This window comes from Cydia fagiglandana, chromosome 20 (assembly GCF_963556715.1).
Source record: "Cydia fagiglandana chromosome 20, ilCydFagi1.1, whole genome shotgun sequence".
Classification (NCBI taxonomy): Eukaryota; Metazoa; Arthropoda; class Insecta; order Lepidoptera; family Tortricidae; genus Cydia; species Cydia fagiglandana.
This window is the reverse complement of record NC_085951.1, coordinates 6,703,912-6,727,856: the sequence shown is the minus strand read 5'-3', so window position 1 is coordinate 6,727,856 and position 23,945 is coordinate 6,703,912. Positions and strand designations below refer to the sequence as shown.

At 43.4% G+C, this 23,945-nt stretch overlaps 1 protein-coding gene across 1 annotated transcript; it reads left to right on the top strand.

The window, feature by feature from the left end:
• Positions 1–581: 581 nt before the first annotated feature.
• LOC134674683 (squamous cell carcinoma antigen recognized by T-cells 3) lies at positions 582–23,806 on the top strand. Its single transcript, XM_063532807.1, has 18 exons — positions 582–800; positions 2,136–2,245; positions 3,173–3,348; positions 4,945–5,113; positions 5,626–5,776; positions 6,183–6,259; positions 6,807–6,912; positions 7,431–7,640; positions 7,982–8,155; positions 11,299–11,410; positions 12,165–12,385; positions 15,351–15,627; positions 16,114–16,213; positions 17,866–17,986; positions 18,212–18,444; positions 19,063–19,254; positions 20,167–20,304; positions 20,737–23,806. Exons 1-18 carry the CDS (start codon positions 696–698, stop codon positions 20,795–20,797), a joined length of 2,733 nt encoding a protein of 910 aa, XP_063388877.1. The 5' UTR covers positions 582–695; the 3' UTR covers positions 20,798–23,806.
• Positions 23,807–23,945: the final 139 nt, after the last annotated feature.

The window sequence follows — 23,945 nt, the reverse complement described above, 5'->3', positions numbered from 1 at the left end:
TGTCGATAAAGTCATATCGATAAACTATCGACATTTCTTGCAATTTTAATTTTACTTCAAAGGCTTAACGATACCTAAAATGACCAAAAACGCTTTTATTCTTTATTGTGGTTATCAGATCACAATTTTATAGTCACGCCCCTGCAGGGAACCAAGGGAAAGTTCAGATATTTAATTAAAATACATAAATACCTCCTAAAATAGGTGTTCCGCAATAATTGAATTATATTATTATATTATAATATATTCATTATCCATTAGCATTTCAATTATGTTTATGTTTAACGAAGATATTGAAGCTTCAATTAATCGCTATTTCGTTCCGCTGTGTAGCGTTTATCGATATATAACATGATTAAAGTCGACTTTTCACATCCCTAAAAGAGCACACATATACGCTTTTACGCACACATACACAGCCCGGGCGCATCAAGAAAGGCAACACTTGATTTGAAGTCCACCTTGTCAACAGTATGGTTGTCCTTTTTTGACAAACGGCATTTTAAAAGAGCGAGGAGAGAGAAATGATACTAGTTGCTGCGTCGTGAAAGAGAACAGAAAAGGTTGGGCCCTTGACTCAAATTTTTGATTTGACAGATCCGCCATGCCATAAAGCGTTTGTGTGTAAATTTTACTGTGCAAAAATAAATAAACGGCTTACGGTTATTCGTTGATTTGTTTTATTGTGGATAGCAATGGCTATTGTAGAGGACGAAGTACGCAACGAATCGGAGGAGGAGAATGAGATAGAGGTCGTGGTAGAAGAGGATGACGCAGAACAAGACTCGGATGAATCCGACGTAAGTATTCCGAATTTCCTTTCTTTCTCGACGTACAACAATGGTATGATTGAAATCGGATCACCAGTTAACCTAGCGTGCTAAATAAACAATGTAGGTACTTGATAAATTGATGAAAATGTTAATCTTCGCTGCCGTAAAATTGTGATCGTAGTTGGTTAGAATGTCGGGATAGATGGACAGCTTAAAAGCTTACAAAAATCTTTCTGATAAGAAATGTCCGACGTTTAGAAATACAAATAACCATGAATAGTATTCTAATAACTATATAGCTTTAACTTTCCAACATAAGATGAGAAAGATTTGTAATAAGTTTAATGCTTCATGAATTTAAATTCGATTTGTCATCATCATTCTGAGAAACATCACATCACAGATTCTCATTGTTGGTAATAACATATGAACAGCCAAGACCAAGAAAAGTAAACACTAAAATATATATTTTTAAGTTAAGGCAAGTTACAATCGCATCTTATGAGCTTCAAGCAGTAATTCCTTAACTCTTATGTTACAATGTTATGGCAAAAGAAAAGTTACCTTTGCCTTCCATCATTGCGAAATTAGATCATGTGATTTCAAAAAAAACCGGGCAAGTGCGAGTCGGACTCGCGCACGAAGGGTTCCGTACCACAATGCAAAAAAAAAACAAAAAAGCAAAAAAAAATAAAACGGTCACCCATCCAAGTACTGACCCCTCCCGACGTTGCTTAACTTTGGTCAAAAATCACGTTTGTTGTATGGGAGCCCCATTTAAATCTTTATTTTATTCTGTTTTTAGTATTTGTTGTTATAGCGGCAACAGAAATACATCATCTGTGAAAATTTCAACTGTCTAGCTATCACGGTTCGTGAGATACAGCCTGGTGACAGACGGACGGACGGACAGCGAAGTCTTAGTAATAGGGTCCCGTTTTACCCTTTGGGTACGGAACCCTAAAAATATATGAAAAGTACAAAACATTTGGTAGGTAGGTATAGGTTTCTTTTTAATTTTGATGTACTGAGGGTTAAAGAGGTGCGGCAGTGTGCTTGTTTCATTAAAAAATTATCTTATCTAACTAATTAAACATATGTATTAGATGCTTGCGAACTGGAGAAGAGTGGCCCATGATAGACCTCAATAGAAAGAGCTATAGGAGGCCTTTGCCAAGTGGCACACTGAGCTTAGAGATATATTCTTACTCAGAATAAAGGGGCTAGATAGATAGATAGGTTAGATGCTTTAAGCCATGTGACCAAACAAAGTCTTATTTCTACTGTAACTAGTATATTATTAATATTACAAGCCATAAATTGTGCCAGCTAGCTAATTATTGTGATATTTCTGTTGGTCAGGATGATGATGATGAAGAAGTGTTGGAGAGAAAAGTTGCAGAATTGGAGCAAAGGATTTCTGAGGATCCCTACAACTATGATGAGCATATTGAACTGATCCAGGCTTTATGGTAAGTGCTAGTTAGGGTGCAAACTAAATGGTGACTCCAACCCAACCCAACGCCCCGCCCCGCTCGTCGACTCGAATGCTGGCGACGAGCGGGGCGTTGGGTGCAGCTAATGCATGTTCTTTGCTCCTGGTACAGTCAAGTGTAAAAAAACCGGCCAAATGCGAGTGGGACTCGCGTTTCTAGGGTTCCGTACATAAGTCCGACTCATGCTTGACTGCACATTTCTAATAGGTTTTCCTGTCATCTATAGGTAAAGAACTATTTTGAGTATTTTTTTCAAAATTTTAGACCTAGTAGTTTTGGAGATAAAGTCTTTACCCTTAATCTCCGAATGGTTATTTTTTGGCAATTTTCTTTAATAACTTCGAACCTATGTATTTTAATATTATATAAAAAAATATGTCCATCTTTGGGTCACTATTTTACATATGAGTACCAAATTTCAACTTAATTGGTCCAGTAGTTTCCGAGAAAATAGGCTGTGACAGATGGACAGACAGACAGACGGACGCACGAGTGATCCTATAAGGGTTCCGTTTCTTCCTTTTAAGGTACGGAACCATAAAAATGGGTGCATATAACTTAGCCACGGGACTAGACGCATGCGGCGAGTGGAGTGGCTGGACGCTACCGCTGTTGTCCAAAACAGGTTTATTAAAGTCTATACATTTTGTTCGTGCCACTCGTGGAGTCAAATGGTGCAGGCAGTGGTTTGCGCGGCACCATCAAAATGTGTACTTGGATGAACCTGTTTTTGCTCTGGTTCCGCTCGCTGCGCCGCGGGCATGTGTGTCTAGTCCGCGACCTTAAAATTAACAAGGAATATCGATATATCCCATCCTTGTGTTGAAAATAACTTTATACTTCTTCCCCCCCTTATACTTTTACGAGAAGATGACTAACAGAACTGTTGTTTTATCTTCACAGGGGACTCTCCGAGCTGGACCGCTGGCGAGCGGCGTTCGACCGACTTCAACAGATGTTCGTTCTAAAGGACGTCCATTGGCTCCTTCGGATCCAGACTGAGGAGACGTTAGCACACTCGCCTGAAGCTAAGAAGCAACTGGTCGAGCTGTTTAGGCAGGCTTCCTTGGATTGCTATTGTGAGTTTTTGCTTTTTACTTTCCTGTCCTTCGAGCAACACTTCCGTGCATGGGAGGCGGCATTCGCACTATTTCCCCTCTGCCGAGGTACAAGATTAGCGCGTCAATCTAATCTAGCGCGGGTAATAAAACTAGTTGCACTTGGATTTTTCACTAGACCGAGTCCAGACGCGCGCGTGAACACTGCTGCACAAAAATGCCTGTTTGCTCGGTTTTTTGTTATAAAAAGAGGTCAGGGACATCAAATTTACAAAATGAAAGTGTTACATTTCACATGTAATTTTTTTTTGTACATATCATTCGTTTAATTACATTTAAATACAATTATTATATTTTAGTCTCAAGTAATTGTTGGATTTATCGATTTTGCTCGCTCAGTACAAATTGCGGATCGGTCGAGCGACAAATCCGACTTCTCATCTCTCAGAATACAATGACATACTTCAACGAAAATGTGTTAGTGTGCGTGTTGTGACACTAGTCACTCGTCCGTACACAAAAAGAGATCGAGGTTTGCAAGATTTGTCTTTGACGTGTGTCATTTTCTATGTATTTGTGTCGTCATTACAGAGGGCCTACCGCGAACCACGTTCGACGTGTTGCCTCCCTGTCACACTTACGTATGAATTTACAAGTGCCATAGAGAGGCAACACGTCGAACCTGGTTCGCGGTAGGGCCTTTGATTGGATTTTGTATGTAAGTGTGTGAGAAGTGCGACTGTGTGCACCTTCCCCCCGCGAAAAATGGCAGAATGATTTGTACGGTGAGATATCGCTTGGGCCCCTCCCTTCCGACGTGTCGGAAGCCGGTGTTGCTCGAAGTTCCTGTCCTTCTATTGCTAAGTAACTATACTTCGTTTTTTTTAGCATTAGAAATTAGGTAAACAATCTTGATGTGTCTTTTAATTGAAATACACATTTTAAAAATAAGTTACGCCAAATATGTAACAATTATGAATCTAATACGATCATTTCATATTCTACTGCTTTGATAAGTAATAGTTTTATATTTTTATAAAGCGTTTTTCAATTAAAAGACATGTCAAGATCGCTTACCTTCTTGCAAGTTCTTTCTAATGATAAAAAAAACGTAGTATAGTCGGGATACATAAGAGACTGTAGAATGAGGAGCAACTGAGCTATTCTTCTAAATTCCTATAGTCTCTATCTTTCAAAATCTACCCTCAAATGGCTCCTTAATCTAGTTCTATTTTTGTATGCTGTTACCATGTAAACAGGATAAACTGGCACTTCACATTATGTGCTATGTGCTTTTGATCAAATATAATTAATGTGTTTACAAGCTTTTAACTTCTGCGTCCGTCTGGAATCAGCCCAAATCCACCTCCAAAGAACATTGGTCCTTCGAGCCGGATCATATTTAAAATCTTGTGTGAATAAACAATATTTACAAACAAACCTACATGTTGGCAAAAAAGAGTAGAAATTAAAAAGTGGCAACACTGTAGTGTCGTCCCTTTTAAACCAATTTATATAAGAAAAAGGGACAACACTACAGTGTTGCCACTTTTTAATTTCTACTCTTTTTTTGCCAAGCTGTACCTGACACATTGTCACCTATGTTCCTTGTTCCAGACATCCCAATCCTGACTGAGTGGTGCTCGTGGTCGCTCGGCGCAGGCGCGGACTCTGCTCGGACCCACCTTGAGGAGGTCCTGCGGCTGGCCGGACCCGATCCTCTCTCTGGGAAGCTGTTCTGGGACGCTAAGAGAGAGTTGGAGAAAGCGCAACTTGAATCTATAACGTAACTCTAATTATGGTTTAAAGGGCCCACTGATTAACAGTCCGCCGGACGGTATCGGCCTGTCAGTTGTTCGGAACTGTCAAAATTTTGTTCTAATTGACAGGCCGATACCGTCCGGCGGACTGTTAATCAGTGGGCCCCTTAAGAACTTTATTCTCAAAAAGAATTTACAAAGTTTGCTTACATTAGAGTACAATTTTTTCTTTAAATATCTTTGGAGTAACATGCAGACAATGAAAAATAAATAAGAATTAATTACAAAACATTAGTTAATCAAAAGTTTTTCAAGAGATATTCTTTAAAGGGATTGTTAACCAACTTCAAATATAGGTATAGTCCAAAAATTTGTAGTATATTTGTACAGTATCGGCCGTAATCAAGTTGTTTTACGAACCCATACAATTTGTTTTAAAAAAAATATCATGTAAATGTCATTTGGTTTATAACTTATAACCTTATTTACCCCAGTTGACAGTAACTACTTTTTGCTATAAAATATCATTATTCTACAGCGCCGATGACCCCGAGTACAAGAAACAGCGTGAGCGAACTCTATTCTGCCTCGAGGAAACCGTGTCCCGGCCGCTACTGAACGGAGAAGAAGCCTGGGCGCAGTTCCAAGAGCTTGCCTCCGCGATGCACGGCCAAGACTACGTTGACAAGGTAACCTTTATTATAACGAGGTGAAGTAATCCCTATTCTGTAGAGATAAGGATCAATATCGTTTAGAGCTGGAGGCAGGGGTGCAACTCGGCTCCGTTCGGCTCAGCATTGCTCCAAGCAATTATTAGGGATGACACAACTTCACGTCTTTTGCACTGATAAGATAATGACTTGAATTTTGAGAACCCTAAATAGCCGAAAGGGTTAGTGCCATATATTAAAAAGGGACACTTCGGTTTTGTAGGAACTTTTCTTTCTGTACGGTAGTACTATTATTTATTCTGTGCTGGAGGGTAGTGCGAGACGACACTGAACTAAGTCTACGTTGATAAGGTGGACCTTATTACGATGGCATAGGGTACACTCTAGTGCTGTTCATAATAATATACCCATTTTTCTTTTGCAGGTCAAGAAGCAACATGATGCAGCTACGGAGTATTTACAGAAGATTACACCTTATGAGGATAAACTTTTGACTATGGAGTAAGTTAACTTTAAATTTAAAATGAAATTAATACAGACAAAAAACTTTGCATGGTGTGTTATACAAATATACAGTATTCAAGGAAAGTAAGAACTTTTGTTGATAGATTACTAATTCACTGCGGAAAAACGAAACTAAAACCGTTTTGGAAATAAATGCATATCTAAACGAGCAATCCTTGTTTATATATATATTTCGAGGATCTCGGAAACGGTTCTAACGATATTCAATTACACAAACGGGTCTACCGCGATATAATTTCATTGTTTGTGTAATTGAATATGTGTACAAAACGCGAGAGTTTAAAGGGTTCTAACGATTTCGATGAAATGCTATATAGGGGTTTTCGGGGTCGAAAAATCGATCGAGCTAGGTCTTGTCTCTGGGAAAACGGGCATTTTTGAGTTTTTAAATGTTTTCCGAGCAAAACTCGGTCTCCTAGATATTATACTGTTTATATTTCAAAACATACTCACATTTTGTGCTGAAATTAGTATTAAGAATAGGACTTTTCAATTTTTTTTATAATTTTATGGTATATTGCAGGAATCCTGAAGAAAAGTGTAAAGTGTACGAGGAATACATTGAGAAAGTGAAAGAGTTGTCATATGAAGAGAAGTACGCAGATTGTGATAGCAACGGAATACTCAAGGTACCTGCTTTGATTATAGTCTTAAATACATACACTTAACAATAGTAGCTACACTCTATAGAAATTTTCTGTTTTAGTTACTTGCTAGTTGCTCTTCAATCAGTTTAAACTAGTCATATTGTAAATTGTAGCTTTATAAAATCAGATCTAGAAATAATAAACCTGTCTTTGCTTTTACGAATGGGTGACTAAAGTAATAAATGAAGTTTTTTAACACATTCATCGCCACCCAGCCAAACAAGACGTCCGCGCCAGGCCACAACAATTTCGTCATATAAAGCAGTAGTAAATAAAAGAAAAGGTAGCTGTAATGTCGTAAAAGGAAATCAAGGAGGCGGCCCTGGATAGAGCCAAATGGAGAGATCTACACCGACAAGAGTCTAACTCTTAAATTTACGATGACGAAAGTAGTAGTACCACAATCCCGACTATCGGGTCGTCCGGCTTGGGAACGAATAAAATACCCGATAGTCGGGTTTTCGGCACTGAATGTGTTAAATAACACTATTATTCCTCAGGTGCTATACGACCGTGCTACATCCGAATGCATCAACTGCGAGGGCGCTTACAATCTACTGGTCGCGTGGGCGCGACAATCGGCGCGGCACTCCAGTCGTGCGACTCAGTCGCGCGTCCTGTCCGCGTGCACGCGCCGCCGCCCGCGCCGGGCGACCTTCTGGCTGCTTACTATGCAACACGCGGAACATGAGGGCAAGGGGGTTGATGAGGTGAGTATATTCAGTGGCTATTTTGGACCGTATTGTAATGGGATAGGGTCTATTTCTACTGCACTCCTTGACAACTGCTCCTCGCGTGGGCGCGACAATCGGCGCGAGAGTAGTCGTGCGACTCAGTCGCGCGTCCTGTCCGCGTGCACGCGCCGTCGGCCGCATCAAGATCAAATAATGTAGGCTAAGTCGGGTCGATCAGTGACAGATCCAGGTGGTTTTGTATTTGGTTGGTTAATCAATTAATGTTATAACTACCCGAAAATACAAATTATTTTTTTACTTTTATTTAAGTACCTAAAGATACAGAGTATAATTTTACCAAACATTCATTTTTGTAGGTGAAGACAATCTTCGAAACAGCCCTATCCAAAGGCATGGAATCGTACAAGCAAGCGGAGTCCCTCTGGCTGGGCTACCTCGAGTGCCTGCGCCGCAGCACCGCCTTCGACAACGAGCCCGACGTGGAGCGCCTGCGACGCACCTTCCGGCTCGCCTGGGACTCACTCGCCGAGGTAACACTAAGATTTCAATAGTACAACACTATAGACTGGTCTACACAGGTGAAGACAGTCTTCGAAACAGCCCTATCCAAAGGCATGGAATCGTACAAGCAAGCGGAGTCCCTCTGGCTGGGCTACCTCGAGTGCCTGCGCCGCAGCACCGCCTTCGACAACGAGCCCGACGTGGAGCGCCTGCGACGCACCTTCCGCCTCGCCTGGGACTCTCTCGCCGAGGTAACACTAAGATTTCAATAGTATAACACTATAGACTGGTCTACACAGGTGAAGACAAACTTTGAAACAGCCCTATCCAAAGGCATGGAATCGTAAAAGCAAGCAGAGTCTCTCTGGCTCGACATGGAGCGCCTGCGACGCACCTTCCGGCTCGCCTGGGACTCTCTCGCCGAGGTAACACTAAGATTTTAATAGTACAACACTATAGACTGGTCTACACAGGTGAAGACAGTCTTCGAAACAGCCCTATCCAAAGGCATGGAATCGTACAAGCAAGCGGAGTCGCTCTGGCTGGGCTACCACGAGTGCCTGCGCCGCAGCACCGCCTTCGACAACGAGCCCGACGTGGAGCGCCTGCGACGCACCTTCCGGCTCGCCTGGGACTCTCTCGCCGAGGTAACACTAAGATTTCAATAGTACAACACTATAGACTGGTCTACACAGGTGAAGACAAACTTTGAAACAGCCCTATCCAAAGGCATGGAATCGTAAAAGCAAGCAGAGTCTCTCTGGCTCGACATGGAGCGCCTGCGACGCACCTTCCGGCTCGCCTGGGACTCTCTCGCCGAGGTAACACTAAGATTTCAATAGTACAACACTATAGACTGGTCTACACAGGTGAAGACAGTCTTCGAAACAGCCCTATCCAAAGGCATGGAATCGTACAAGCAAGCGGAGTCCCTCTGGCCAGGCGTGGCTCACTCCGCGATTTCGTCGCTTTGCTACAGGTAGCTATAAGTCCATCCGGTCGACCCCAATTTTGGGGTTTTCCATAAGCCGCGCGTGGCGCTGTCGCCACCTAGCGGCCATATCTGTGCTGATCATGACAGACGCGTTTTGTTAGAGAGTGAGTCTTCTGTACCTAGTACTATTATTTATTCTGTGTTCTGGCTGGGCTACCTCGAATGCCTCCGCCGCAGCACCGCCTTCGACAACGAGCCCGACGTGGAGCGCCTGCGACGCACCTTCCGGCTCGCCTGGGACTCTCTCGCCGAGGTAACACTTAGATTTTAACAGTACAACACTGCAGTCATTAGACTGGACTACATAGGTGAAGACAGTCTTTGAAACAGCCCTATCCAAAGGCATGGAATCGTACAAGCAAGCGGAGTGCCTCTGGCTGGGCTACCTCGAATGCTTGCGCCGCAGCACCGCCTTCGACAACGAGCGCCTGCGACGCACCTTCCGGCTCGTCTGGGACTCTCTCGCCGAGGTAACCAAGCCCCGGAACCGGTTTTTTTCTTCCTCCAAAAAATACCGGTATTATTAGGTTCTTTTTCGTTCTTTGGTTTATTATTTCATTTTCAATGGGACAATCTAATAATACGAAGTTGTTACCTAAATACATGAATCAGTTCCACGTAAAGACTACAAAATAATTTAAAATATTGGGATATATTGGGATTAAAAAAAACGGTTCCGGGCCTTGGAGGTACCACTAAAATTTGATGGTAAAACACTATAACAGTCATATATCAATAGCCAGTCATCTGTCATGCCCCATACAGTTCCCAAACCGAGCAATTTCTATTGCTTCACCACATCTCCACAAAACAGATAGGTACAGAAATCAATCTACATACAAAGTGCGCTCGAGCAACGCACACATAGACACTGCTCACGGACACGATATCTCGGACCGGTTGGGACCACTGCGAGCGCGAGTGCCATCCGCTTGAGACACGCGTCTGTGAACTTTTTTGTGCAATAATGGAGAAACAAAAAAAAAGTTATTATAACTGTTCAGTAGATGATTGTTTAAATTCAACATTAAACGGTTTTTTAAACTTCCAGTTTAACAATGACATTACAATTAAAATATTTTAGTTATTATTAATTTATATTTCCATTCTTTCCGTTCCATCCTCAACAATAAATCAAACAACTAGATAGGAGCTGATACGAGTGCCACTACCACGACAGTTTTTTGTGCATAAGCTATAGTTTACAACAATTACAACCCTAGAGCGACCGCCGAGCGTAGGTATGAGAAGTGAAGTACATACATGTGATTGACTTCTGTACCTATCTGTTTTGTGACATCTCAAACTAAATAGGGTGACTGCTATTATTATTGTTATTGGCCCCTCCATCCATGTAGATGTAGTGTAGGGACGCCCGGCCGGAAGCAGGCGGGCTGTCGATCGCTTGTCACGTTCATTCAGACCCCCCTCCATCCATAGTAATTGGTCACTCCTATATCAGAAGAAATCAGAATCTAGAAGTCTTATTGTTAAGAGCCAATTACCTGAGGGGAGAGACTCCTGACTTCGGGCAAACTGGACTCCGTTCGGCTCAGCATTGCTCCGAATAACTATTAGGATTGACACAACTTGACGTCCCTTTATTTAGAAATTTAAATTTAGAAATTTAATTCAGGCAACAAGTGCCATATTACAAATACCGTACAGACTTAATGTACATAATGTATTTTATAAACTTAAAACTAAACACTATTTAGTCGAGAAAAAGGCGTGGCTCCGTTGCATCGGCTGCTCTTTGTTTGTGTGTTTGTGCCTTTGTGTGCACTACCACAGGTAAGATAATGACTTGAATTTTGACAACCCTAAATAGCCGAAAGGGATAGTGCCATAATGGATATCATGATACGACCCTGAATCGCTGCCAAACTTCGGTTTTGTAGGAAGTGTCCTTTCTGTATGGTAGTACTCAATCTGTGCAATGGGGTTGGCAACTGTCAAAGGTTTGCATAGATGGCGCCATCATAGCTTGCCCCTTTTTCTATGAGATTTGGGTTAAAGAGCTGGCATCCAAAGCATTAAAAAAACAAAAATTTGACACAATTCTAGGGATTGACGGGGCAAGCTATGATGGCGCCATCTGCTTAATACTTTGACCGGCCAACCCCATTACTATGGAGTGGCCAATAACTATAGTCACCCTATGCCTTTGGTTGGCAGGCGTGGGGTGAGGAGGCGAACGACTGCGAGGTGCCGCTGTACTGGGCGCGTTTGGAGTACAACCGCATGAAGGACCCCAAGCAGGGCAAGGAGATCTTCGAGGAGATATTCAGTGAGTTCAAGTTTGTTCAGTCAATTTAGAAGAAATGCTAACATGAATCTATTTTCTATTTCTATTTATAATTCTGCAAACAGTAACACCGCACTGAAACTTATTTACTGAGGCCCACTTGCACCATTCCACCAACCCGGGGTTAACCGGTTAATCCTGGAGTTACCATGGCTATCAGTACAATATGACACTAGGTTAATAGTTTAACCGCTTAACCACGGGTTAGTGGGATGGTGCAAGTGGCACTAAAAGAGTCTATAATTTGGGTTAATGTCAAACAATACTGGAGTTGTAATCAAATAGGATACAAGTGACTTTACCGTGTAATGCATGGTATAATAATATACCCCGCCTGGTACTCTCTTCCCGTCTTTTCGTGGTCACGTGACTGACATAAGCCTACGTCATCATGCGACAGCGCTATAGGATAATATGCGATAGCGCTATATGTAGCGGCCATGTTATTGTGACGTAGGCTTTTGTCACTCTGGGAAGAGAAGACCATGTTTTATTAGACTATGCGTAATGCTCAATCCTGTACCGTCAATGTTATGAACATGTTATGGATCGGTTCCACAGAGACATCTTTTAAAGAAGATTTATTTATGAAATTTTATTTAGCGTTTAATAGTGTCTATTATTCTTAAAATTCTATGACAAATAATTTAACAGATTTTATATCCTAGAATTTAGTAACGTGTGTGGCACAACATAATTAAGCTATTTTGATTAAGCTTTTCTCTTTTTTCCCTAGAATACGGCGAAAACAAAACCATGTCCAAATACTGGGAGGCGTACATCAACCTAGAATCCCACCGTCAGCCCTCCCTCTCTGAGAACAAACTGCGCGAGCTGCACCGACGGGCGCTGCGCTTCGTGACCGACTACCCGCCCGCCGCCGCCCGGCTCTGGACCGACTACGAGCGCGACTACGGCCAGCTGGCCACCGCCACCGAGTGTCAACACTTGTGTGAGGTGAGTCACCGCCAACCCTCCCTCTCCGAGAACAAACTGCGTGAGCTGCACCGACGGGCGCTCCGCTTCGTGACCGACTACCCGCCCGCCGCCGCCCGGCTCTGGACCGACTACGAGCGCGACTACGGCCAGCTGGCCACCGCCACCGAGTGTCAACCCTTGTGTGAGGTGAGTCACCGCCAACCCTCCCTCTCCGAGAACAAACTGCGTGAGCTGCACCGACGGGCGCTCCGCTTCGTGACCGACTACCCGCCCGCCGCCGCCCGGCTCTGGACCGACTACGAGCGCGACTACGGCCAGCTGGCCACCGCCACCGAGTGTCAACACTTGTGTGAGGTGAGTCACTGACAACCCTCCCTCTCTGAGAACAAACTGCGCGAGCTGCACCGACGGGCGCTGCGCTTCGTGACCGACTACCCGCCCGCCGCCGCCCGGCTCTGGACCGACTACGAGCGCGACTACGGCCAGCTGGCCACCGCCACCGAGTGTCAACACTTGTGTGAGGTGAGTCACCGACAACCCTCCCTCTCTGAGAACAAACTGCGCGAGCTGCACCGACGAGCGCTGCGCTTCGTGACCGACTACCCGCCTGCCGCCGCCCGGCTCTGGACCGACTACGAGCGCGACTACGGCTAGCTGGCCACCGCCACCGAGTGTCAACACTTGTGTGAGGTGAGTCACTGACAACCCTCTCTCTCTGACAACAAACAGCGCGAGCTGCACCGACGAGCGCTGCGCTTCGTGACCGACTACCCGCCCGCCGCCGCCCGGCTCTGGACCGACTACGAGCGCGACTACGGCCAGCTGGCCACCGCCACCGAGTGTCAACACTTGTGTGAGGTGAGTCACTGACAACCCTCCCTCTCTGACAACAAACAGCGCGAGCTGCACCGACGAGCGCTGCGCTTCGTGACCGACTACCCGCCCGCCGCCGCCCGGCTCTGGACCGACTACGAGCGCGACTACGGCCAGCTGGCCACCGCCAGCGAGTGTCAACACTTGTGTGAGGTGAGTCACCGCCAACCCTCCCTCTCTGAGAACAAACTGCGCGAGCTGCACCGATGGGCGCTGCGCTTCGTGACCGACTACCCGCCCGCCGCCGCCCGGCTCTGGACCGACTACGAGCGCGACTACGGCCAGCTGGCCACCGCCACCGAGTGACAACACTTGTGTGAGGTGAGTCACCGCCAACCCTCCCTCTCTGAGAACAAACTGCGCGAGCTGCACCGATGGGCGCTGCGCTTCGTGACCGACTACCCGCCCGCCGCCGCCCGGCTCTGGACCGACTACGAGCGCGACTACGGCCAGCTGGCCACCGCCACCGAGTGTCAACACTTGTGTGAGGTGAGTCACTGAGAACCCTCCCTCTCTGAGAACAAATTGCGCGAGCTGCACCGATGGGCGCTGCGCTTCCGCCCGCCGCCGCCCGGCTCTGGACCGACTACGAGCGCGACTACGGCCAGCTGGCCACCGCCACCGAGTGTCAACACTTGTGTGAGGTGAGTCACCGCCAACCCTCCCTCTCTGAGAACAAACTGCGCGAGCTGCACCGATGGGCGCTGCGCTTCGTGACCGACTACCCGCCCGCCGCCGCCCGGCTCTGGACCGACTACGAGCGCGACTACGGCCAGCTGGCCACCGCCACCGAGTGTCAACACTTGTGTGAGGTGAGTCACTGACAACCCTCCCTCTCTGAGAACAAACTGCGCGAGCTGCACCGACGGGCGATGCGCTTCGTGACCGACTACCCGCCCGCCGCCGCCCGGCTCTGGACCGACTACGAGCGCGACTACGGCCAGCTGGCCACCGCCACCGAGTGTCAACACTTGTGTGAGGTGAGTCACTGACAACCCTCCCTCTCTGAGAACAAACTGCGCGAGCTGCACCGACGGGCGCTGCGCTTCGTGACCGACTACCCGCCCGCCGCCGCCCGGCTCTGGACCGACTACGAGCGCGACTACGGCCAGCTGGCCACCGCCACCGAGTGTCAACACTTGTGTGAGGTGAGTCACTGACAACCCTCCCTCTCTGAGAACAAACTGCGCGAGCTGCACCGACGGGCGCTGCGCTTCGTGACCGACTACCCGCCCGCCGCCGCCCGGCTCTGGACCGACTACGAGCGCGACTACGGCCAGCTGGCCACCGCCACCGAGTGTCAACACTTGTGTGAGGTGAGTCACCGCCAACCCTCCCTCTCTGAGAACAAACTGCGCGAGCTGCACCGATGGGCGCTGCGCTTCGTGACCGACTACCCGCCCGCCGCCGCCCGGCTCTGGACCGACTACGAGCGCGACTACGGCCAGCTGGCCACCGCCACCGAGTTTCAACACTTGTGTGAGGTTAGGTTGATTCCTTCATATCTTAACAATTTCCCAGTTTCATCCTAAAAGACCAATAGTTGGGTTTTATATATTTAACGAACCTCATTATAATATATCCTCAATTCACGCCTCATTGCTACATTATAGTCCTAAAATGTTGGTGAGGAAAAAATTCAAAAATATCACTTAAGAGTGTGGCAATTTTTTCTTTATATCTTAGTGTGCTATAAAGGGTTAAAATGAGAATAATCGAGTAACCCCTTGTCGAGTCCCAGTCTCAGTTTGAAGTATGCCAGCCAAAACACCACCATACAATTCTAAAGTCAGATTATCATTTTTAAGGGAACCTCGGGCCAAGTTACTTGAGTTATACATATTTTGTCACTGCTTACTTTCTATTTTGTGACAAATCACAAAACGTATGGCTTTTGACATTGACCAAGCTTTGAAGACCGATATAAGTACAGTCGCCATCAGATATATCGGAGCGGCCAAGGTTCTCACAAATATCTGAACACGTCTCTATTGTAAAGGCGTTAGAGTGCGTGTTCAGATATTGTGAACACCTTGGCCACTCCGATATATTTGATGGCGACTGTACCACTAAATATAAGTGTCATGAAATTGTATGTTTTTTGTAACAGGCAAAACTAAAAGAATGGCGGGAAAGCTACCAAGCAATGAAAGACAAAATGACCAACCAAAAGAAAGGAAACAAACAGCCACAAAATAAAAAGGGTAAATTCGATAAAAAGAAGAAAGAAGAAGATAAACCAAAGAAGGGGAAGAGGAAATCTGACGAGAGCGCGCAAGATAGCGAGGTTAAGAGGAAAAAGGACGGCAGTATGGAAGTCGATGAGAAGGCGAAGGAAGGGGAGAGTGGTGCTTTAAAACGATCTCATGACGATGATAGCAGTGAAGGTTTGTATTTTAATAATAAGATTATTTAGATAACCAGCGGTCGGCAACCTTTTAGCAGCCAAGGGTCACATAGTAGATGACGCGGGCCGCACTTTGTTAATATGTGTGACATTGAGTATAAGACATTGTCGTTTGACAATATTACATACAGAATAGCCAGGGGGGCTTGCGGGCTGCAAGTGAGAGGTTCGCGGGGCGCCTGTTGCCGACCACTGATCTAAACCATAAAAAAACATGACATTATTACGGAATTTAAAATATATCGAAATTGCATAAAATTACATTACTACACAGGCTGAAAAAGTAGGAATTACCGGTCAAGTAAACTATTACATACGTTAATATTGGTTTTTAGGTCTTATTTTTGTTATAGAATGTAGTGTATAGTATATTTTATAGTAGTAATGTACTATAAAACTACATACCTAACTTGTACAGGGTTTCTAATACCACAAATAGAAATTATAATTCTTACAAATTTTTCAGCTGGTGACAATAAGCGGCAGCGGACAGAAAACGCGAAAAGTGCGCCTAGAGTTGGCGGCAACGAGGCTTGCACTCTCTTCGTTAGCAATCTAGATTACAAGTTAGTACCTAATCGAATTTAAGCTGTTGTGAGACATACTAACATTGAATAATTTTACGGTTTAGACTCACTTGTTTTTAGTCAGTCGCGTCTCTGTATCAGTACGCAATATAATATATTATACACGGCAGCGGACCGCAGCTGTCGCGTACTGATCATATCTGTATCAGTACGCGTTACACGGCCGTCGTGAACGCTGCGCGCACTGTTAGTGCTTGAGAAAGGAGACCTAGGCTCTCCGAAACATGTCGCGCGAGTGACTAAAAACAAGTGAGTCTAAACCGTAAAATTATTCAAAGTTAGTACCTTTTACCTTCCAGTTCACACAGTTAACTCACCTTATCTACGTTTTATGGCTTGTACAATGCGAAATCTACAAACCGATCAATGTTAACCCTTAAATGCATAATGTTGCCAAATGTCTACAAAGCATTAGACAGCTCACAGTTTTAAAATAAAAGGCTTACGTTCATGAACGCACCTTTATACCAAACGTCAATAGGGCAATGATTTAAGGGTTAAATTTACGCAATATTTTTAATTTATAAAAATTATTCGTTTTAAGACGAAAAGTTGGCAAGCTTGGACAAATCCACAAGTTGATAATTTTTAGTATGTGATTTTGAACGGTTTTTTCGGGGTATGTCATTATTTTATATTTAAAAACTTTATCATAGGTATATCACAAATAGTGTACCTTTCTTATGGTAGTTAAAAATTTCATATATCTATTACAGATAATTCAGTTATCTTTAATGATAATCAAAGCGCTCAAAAATTGTTGTTGGCAAAGGAGTATTCACATAAACGCACTAAGCATATCGATATTCGATATCATTTCGTAAAAGATCTGATTCTAAAGCATTGTATAACTGTAAAATATCTGCCTACAAACAACATGACAGCCGACATATTTACAGATAATTACATATTTACATAAATATGATTTAGACAATTCAATTTCTAACACTGATTTCGCAGTGATTATCGAAGTTATATTTTTTTACTATTTTTCCTAGAATCAGCAAACAATTATGTGATACATATATTAATTTCGGGCAATAAGAAAAAATCATGCATTTAAGGGTTAAAAATTCCGGCGGCAGCTCAGTCATCCCATCATACCATCCCGACAAACTTCTCGTACTAGAAAATATTAACAAACTATCATGACATTGCCGCAACCGGCTCTATAGTCTGTATCTTTAGATATTTCAATAAAAGTAAACAAACAATTTGTACACTTTCGGACAGTTATAGTTATAACATTTAGCGCCACTTGCACCACCCCACTAACCCGGTGTTAACCGGTTAAATCGTTAACTTACTGTCAAATTGTACTGGTAACCATGGTAACGCAAAGGTTTGACCGGTAAACCCTAGGTTAGTGAATGGTGCAAGTGGCCCTTATTGGTTAACCGACCAATTACAAAACCGCCTGGATCACTCACTGAACGAAACTTACGAAACCTACATTATTTGATCATGTAATGTTTTCATCTACCCTCAACTGGCTTAAGGAGCCATTTCAATTTCTTGGTCCAATGTGCATTGCGTCTCACTCTCTCACTAAGCAAAATGTGAGACGCAAATACACATTGGACAAAGAATTTGGACAGGTGGAATACCACCCTAATACTATTTGATTGCAGTGTAAATGAGAAGAATCTCCGTGAGAAGTTATCAGAATACGGCGAGGTGGTGTCGCTGCGAGTGCGCGCCGGCGTCAAAGCATTCGGCGGCTCCATCTGCTATTGCCAGTACTCCACACCAGTAAGTGGCCTACCATTTAATTATGTAATATCAATGTGTGGAAGACCGCCTATCAAGCAAGAACGTCTACATGCTCTTTCGTCGCTTCTAACTCTTGCCAGGCGTGGCTCACTCCGCGATTTCGTCGCGTCGCAACAAGTTCGTCGAATGACTGTATTATTTTACTGTGACTAAACTCAATTCTACCCCATTGGTTGATATTGATTTATTGATGGTTTATCGCAGGAGGCAGTAGACGAAGCGATAAAACACGACCGCACTCCCCTAGACGGGCGACCGATGTTCCTTTCCCGCTACTCGGCCTCCAAAACGAAAGGCTCCTTCAAGTATGCCACGACGGTCGAGAAGAATAAACTGTTCGTGCGCAACCTACCGTTCTCGCACTGCACGCGCGAGCGGCTCGCGGAGATATTCGATAAATATGGGAAACTTAGCGATATTCGAGTTGTCACGTTCAAGTAAGTGCGTCATTTTGACTTTGATTTTTAGACGGGTGACTTTAACTGGAAGAGATCCCTTAAAGGGATAAGTTCGCCTTTGTACTAATGACGAATGTTATTTTTCCTGTTTTGTTTTGTTTTTTGTACAATAAAGTGTTTTACTACTACTACTACTACTTTACGGGCACTCGGTAAAAAAAAAAGTATATTGCGCACAAAACAGGCAGAACAGTACATACATTGTTGTGACATCGGGTGGGTGCATAGCATGGTTAAATATAGTACCGAATTTCCAGGGGTCCCCGCACTAGGCTAGGCCTGTACCGCGGGAGACCAAGTATGCATTTGTATGTCATGAGTGACAGTTGGAATAATAGAGAAAATTAATAAATTATAAACTAAAAGTACATTCTTTGATTTGTTTGTTAGTGAAATAAATAACATTACATTACAGTTTTACAGAAACTACCTTCCTAGAGAACGCATGTTTAGATAGACTATAGAGTTAACCTTAAACTACCCTTAGAAGTAGATTTTCAGTCTCCTGGTAGTCCAGTGATAATAAAAAAAGTTCTCGTAACATTTACCTTTAGAACTTCTAGAACTAGATTTTTAAGTCCATTAATATTTTTCCAGAGACGGGAAACCAAAAGGCCTAGCGTACGTCGACTACGAGGACGAAAAAAGCGCGGCCGAAGCGGTAGAGAAAACTAATGGAATGTTAATAGCTGACCGCAATATCGAGGTGGCGGTCAGCGCGCCGCCGCCGCGCGCCGACGCCAAGCCGGCGCTGCTGGGGCAGCCTAAACGGGACACGGGAGGGGGAATGTAAGTTTATCCTTGACTATCGCGGACTGTCCTCATGAGACCCAGAAGCAATTGTTTTGTTTTTGAAATTGGAACCCTTAGTTACACACTAAAAGTTCAAAATAGATTTTGGAATATATACAGTCGCCATCAGATACTTGGATCGGAGCGGCCAAGGTGCTCACAAATATCTGAACACGCCTCTATTGTCCGGGCGTTAGAGTGCGTGTTCAGATATTGTGAACACCTTGGCCGCTCCGATATATCTGATGGCGACTGTACGCAGGGACTTAGGAGGCTATTATTGCCTCGGATTACTTTAAGTTCTCGTATAATCTGACCAAGCCAAGACTGATATTGTAAGAGTTTATTTATTTAGAAATGTTGGTGGGTGGACTTGATGTATTACTAATATTTTAAGGAGCAACTAAATAGACAAGACAACCTCTCGTCTTAAACGTCTCTTTTTATACTACGTCGGTGGCAAACAAGCTTACGGCTCGTCTGATGGTAAGCGTCACAGTAGCCTACGTACGCCTGCAACTCCAGAGGTGTTACATGCGCGTTGTTGACCCTAACGCTCCGCACGCTCGTTGAGATCTGGCAACCTAACCATTACCATCTCCGCACAGACTGTTTACATAAGTTGCCAAGTTACCAATACCAATGGGCTGAATGAACGCGACACGCGATCGACAGCCCGCCTGCTTCCGGCCAGGCGTCCCTACACTACATCTTCATCTACCAATACCAATCGTTTATTCTCATATTTGACAGTTGTATATGTATATTCTACGATGAACTACCGTTACCTAGTTTGCGTATGTAACACCTGAAATTAGGAAATCTTTGGTGAAATCAGGACATCAAACTATATCGGCTCGAACTCCGGTTTGTCGAGTGTAAAAATATTAATAAAAACATATATTCCAGGCGACGGACGCAACTGAGCAGCTTCATCCCAAGCGTCCTGCAAAAGCCAATACCCTCAACGTCCACATCGGCAGCAAGCGGCTCCAATGGAGCCAACGGCCACGCGAGCGAACGTCCGCTCAGCAACAGCGACTTTAGGTCCTTGCTACTTAAGAAGTAGACTCACACTTGTATAGCTCTTTAAAGGAATCGTTCACATGATGATGCAGTTTTGTATACAGTTAGCGGCAGAAATTGCTAAGCGGGCGAGGTGTTCAAAATTACCTTGACGCGCTCTTATTCTTTTAACAATAAAGTCGCGTCAAGATCATTTTGAACACCTCGCCCGCTTAGCAACTATTGTTGCTGACTGTAACACCGGTCGCCGGGTATAGCATGAATTTTCGGCGTTTTCTTAAGTCCACTTAACGGCCACGCGAGCGAAGCGCGTACCTCAACAACAGCGACTTTAGGACTTTGCTGCTTAAGAAGTAGGCTAAGACTTGTATAGCTCTTTTATAAAGGAATCGTTCAAATGATGAATGAATGGGTGAATATTATATTCGGCGTTATCTTACGTCAATTTAACAGCCACGCGAGCGAGCGTCCGCTCAGCAACAGCGACTTTAGGTCCTTGCTGCTTAAGAAGTAGGCTAAGACTTGTATAGCTCTTTTATAAAGGAATCGTTCAAATGATGAATGAATGGGTGAATATTATATTCGGCGTTATCTTACGTCAATTTAACAGCCACGCGAGCGAGCGTCCGCTCAGCAACAGCGACTTTAGGTCCTTGCTGCTTAAAAAGTAGGCTAAGACTTGTATTGTATAGCTCTTTTATAAAGGATGAAGGAATGTTTCGGATGATGCAGTTTTGTATAAGGGCATTTTCACTTAAAAGTGTACCGTTTACTTTTATTGAAAAATCCATCTACTTTTGGGTTATTTCTACTCAGGATCACGACTATCGATATAAAAAGAAAAAAAAAGTGTCCCATAAAATATCAGTTTTGTAACGCATTTTCACATATATTTTGTACACACCGTTGTACAAAACTGACACCCAAAATTTGTATGAAAAGCTGGGGACACTTTTTTCTTTGTCTCATTCAATAGTGCTCGTAATTCTGAGTCTAAATAACCCAAAAGTTGATGATTTAAAAAAAAAAGTAAATTGTATTATTTTTTCTGAAAACCCCCATAAGACCGGCTGACGAAAACTTAACAAATTCAGGGCCAGGAACCCGACAGTCGGGTACACTGTTCGTGGCGACGACGCGCTCCATACGGCGAAAACGTGGCTACGCGCTACGAGCGTAACCCGTAGCACTTAGTGTGTTAAGTGGGTTTTGATATGCACAGCACACATCTTTTTGAAACTTGTGTGAAGAAATGAATGATTTTAGGGCTTATGCGGTTATAGTTATTAGTCAGTAAGTTTGATAAGTAAGGTGAAATGTTTTTTCCTAAAGTTCAGTCGAGGTTAAAAACTTTACGCATATTTTGTGTTTTTATTTATTTTACGGAAATGTATTAAAGTTATGGAACATGTTTAATCATTTTTTTTTTCATTTTCCAAAAGAATAATGTAGATTACATGATATGTTTGTGTGCACATTATAAGCAACCATATTGGAATCAACTTTAGGTATATAAGAGTTGCTCTAAGGATTTCGAGTGGCCAGTGTGTAAATAGTAGAGGTAACATATTCGCATGTGTATGGTTTTTACGATTACAATTCAAATAAACGCTCACGATTCAACTTTTCGGTTTATTAGATCGTCCATTGCGACAGAACATTTCTGAATTACACTAGGTTACCAGACGTCAGGAATTCTCCTGACATGTCAGGAATTTTTGCCGTCGTCAGAACGCGGCTGTGTCAAGAAAATGCCAGCAATTTTAATGAATCAATTGACTTTTTTAATGTACCGTTTTATTCGCCTTCGCAACATCTTTATCCCTAATCCTGAATTAATATTAAGAAACAGAATCGTTTACATTTATATCCTCCTAAGAAATCTCCAGCTATATAAGAGAATTCCAAAATATGACAATGAAATTTGAACCTATGATGTAGGCATTAGAGTTGATTTTGTTGTGTTTTAAAATTGAACGAAACAAATCCAACTTTGAATTTTTTAAATCCAAGTTGAATAAGATTTAAGTAGTAAGTACTGTAGGTGTGGGATCGTGAGCCTTAGGAGGATATGAAAGCTTGATCTCTTATGCCTGGGCAACACTATCGAGAAACGCCGTCCATTATTGCGATAGTCAACGGCGTTTCCCGTTAGTGTTGTCCCGGCATTATGGAGTTTTATATGCATGTAAAATACACATAGCTGTCCAATCATCGATGTTACAATTGATTTTATAGTAATTTTAAGAGTTCAGTATAAAGGCTATTATGGCCTTGACAGAGTTGTCTGATGTCTAATGGCGAAACTGTATATAATACTTCTCAATTCTGTAGTCTAACTACTAAATACCGAGCGAAGTTATGTAAATTTTAACTGTCTTAGCCCCCCACTTGCACTATCCCTCTAACCCGGGGTTAACAGATTAACCGTCAACCAAGGGTCAAATTATACTTGTAACCGTGGTAACGCCAGGTTTAACCGGTTAACCCCGGGTTAGTGGCATGGAGCAAGAGACCCTTTAAAAGTTAACTGCAATTAGCAGTTATAGATTATGTAATAAAAACAGCCAGTAGTAGTACGGTCACGTCTGAAAATATAGATACACAACAAAGTGCTAAAAATATGTATATACACCTTAATAATATGGGCAATAAGGTCGTGTATACATATTTTTGAGACTTTGTTCGTATCGATATTTTTAGACGTGACTGTACAAGGCTACATAAATAATTAACATGGTTCATCCAATGTTTTACACTCATAGGTGTACTTATTGTATCTAATAAGCCGCGGCCGATGTTGGTAGCGTTGTGTTTATACATCTTTAAATTTATTTCGACATAAAGGGTCTGTGCACACCGTCCTTTATATCTTAAGAGACACCGCTTGCGTGACGTGTGCGTGCGCGGCACATTTTAGCCCACGCATACGTGCACTTCTACGCAAGCCTGTATGCTCTAGCCTTAAACACGGCTTAGCTAACGAAAATGTCACTTGTAAGAATTGTGCTTAAGTCTGAAATTAAAATAGGCTGTGGACAACTCTGTTCTTTTTTTATATTCACAGCGCTACCAAAAAAATCTGTATGCCGATATGATTTAGTGCTGCGGTCGGCAACATTTTAGCAGCCAAGGGCCACATAGTAGTTAACGAAGTTGACGCGGGCCGCACTTTGTCAATATGTGAAACTTTATCAGACATTGTCGTTTGACAATATTAGGCGGGCCGCCTTTTGCCGACCGCTGATTTAGTGTATGGCGAACATTGTCGAAGAGTCGAATTGACATAATAATCCGTTTAAAATATCGACTTAGATACAAACAAGGATATATTCCTGTGTTGGTAAGTTCATCTTACGTGGCACAAGGAAATCTTTTTGTTCACTTTTTTATAAATCCAATAGCTGACTGGGAATATAGCGGCTGTTTCGTTTCTCAATAATGTGAGAATCCAGATATTTATTTGTATGATTGCGAGTAGTTGCGGCGAGGATGGATAAATTGATTACATATTTGTTTTATATTTCGCTTTTTTATTTATTTCCCTATTAGGTTCCTCTTTCACCATTTAGGTAATAGAATAGTGATAATGACCTGTTTTCTTACAATAATCTTTTCGACGCCGTGTCTAACATATAAGCTGTTACTCGGACGCCACGTCA

What these genes read in the sequence shown, in the direction of transcription:
- LOC134674683 (XM_063532807.1), top strand. Translation starts at nt 696, where the DNA reads ATGGCTATTGTAGAGGACGAAGTACGCAACGAATCGGAGGAGGAGAAT. An exon ending in GATAAACTTTTGACTATGGA is followed by an intron (nt 6,260 to 6,806) that starts GTAAGTTAACTT and finishes GGTATATTGCAG; the next exon opens with GAATCCTGAAGAAAAGTGTA. An exon ending in CTCAGCAACAGCGACTTTAG is followed by an intron (nt 20,305 to 20,736) that starts GTCCTTGCTACT and finishes TCAATTTAACAG; the next exon opens with CCACGCGAGCGAGCGTCCGC.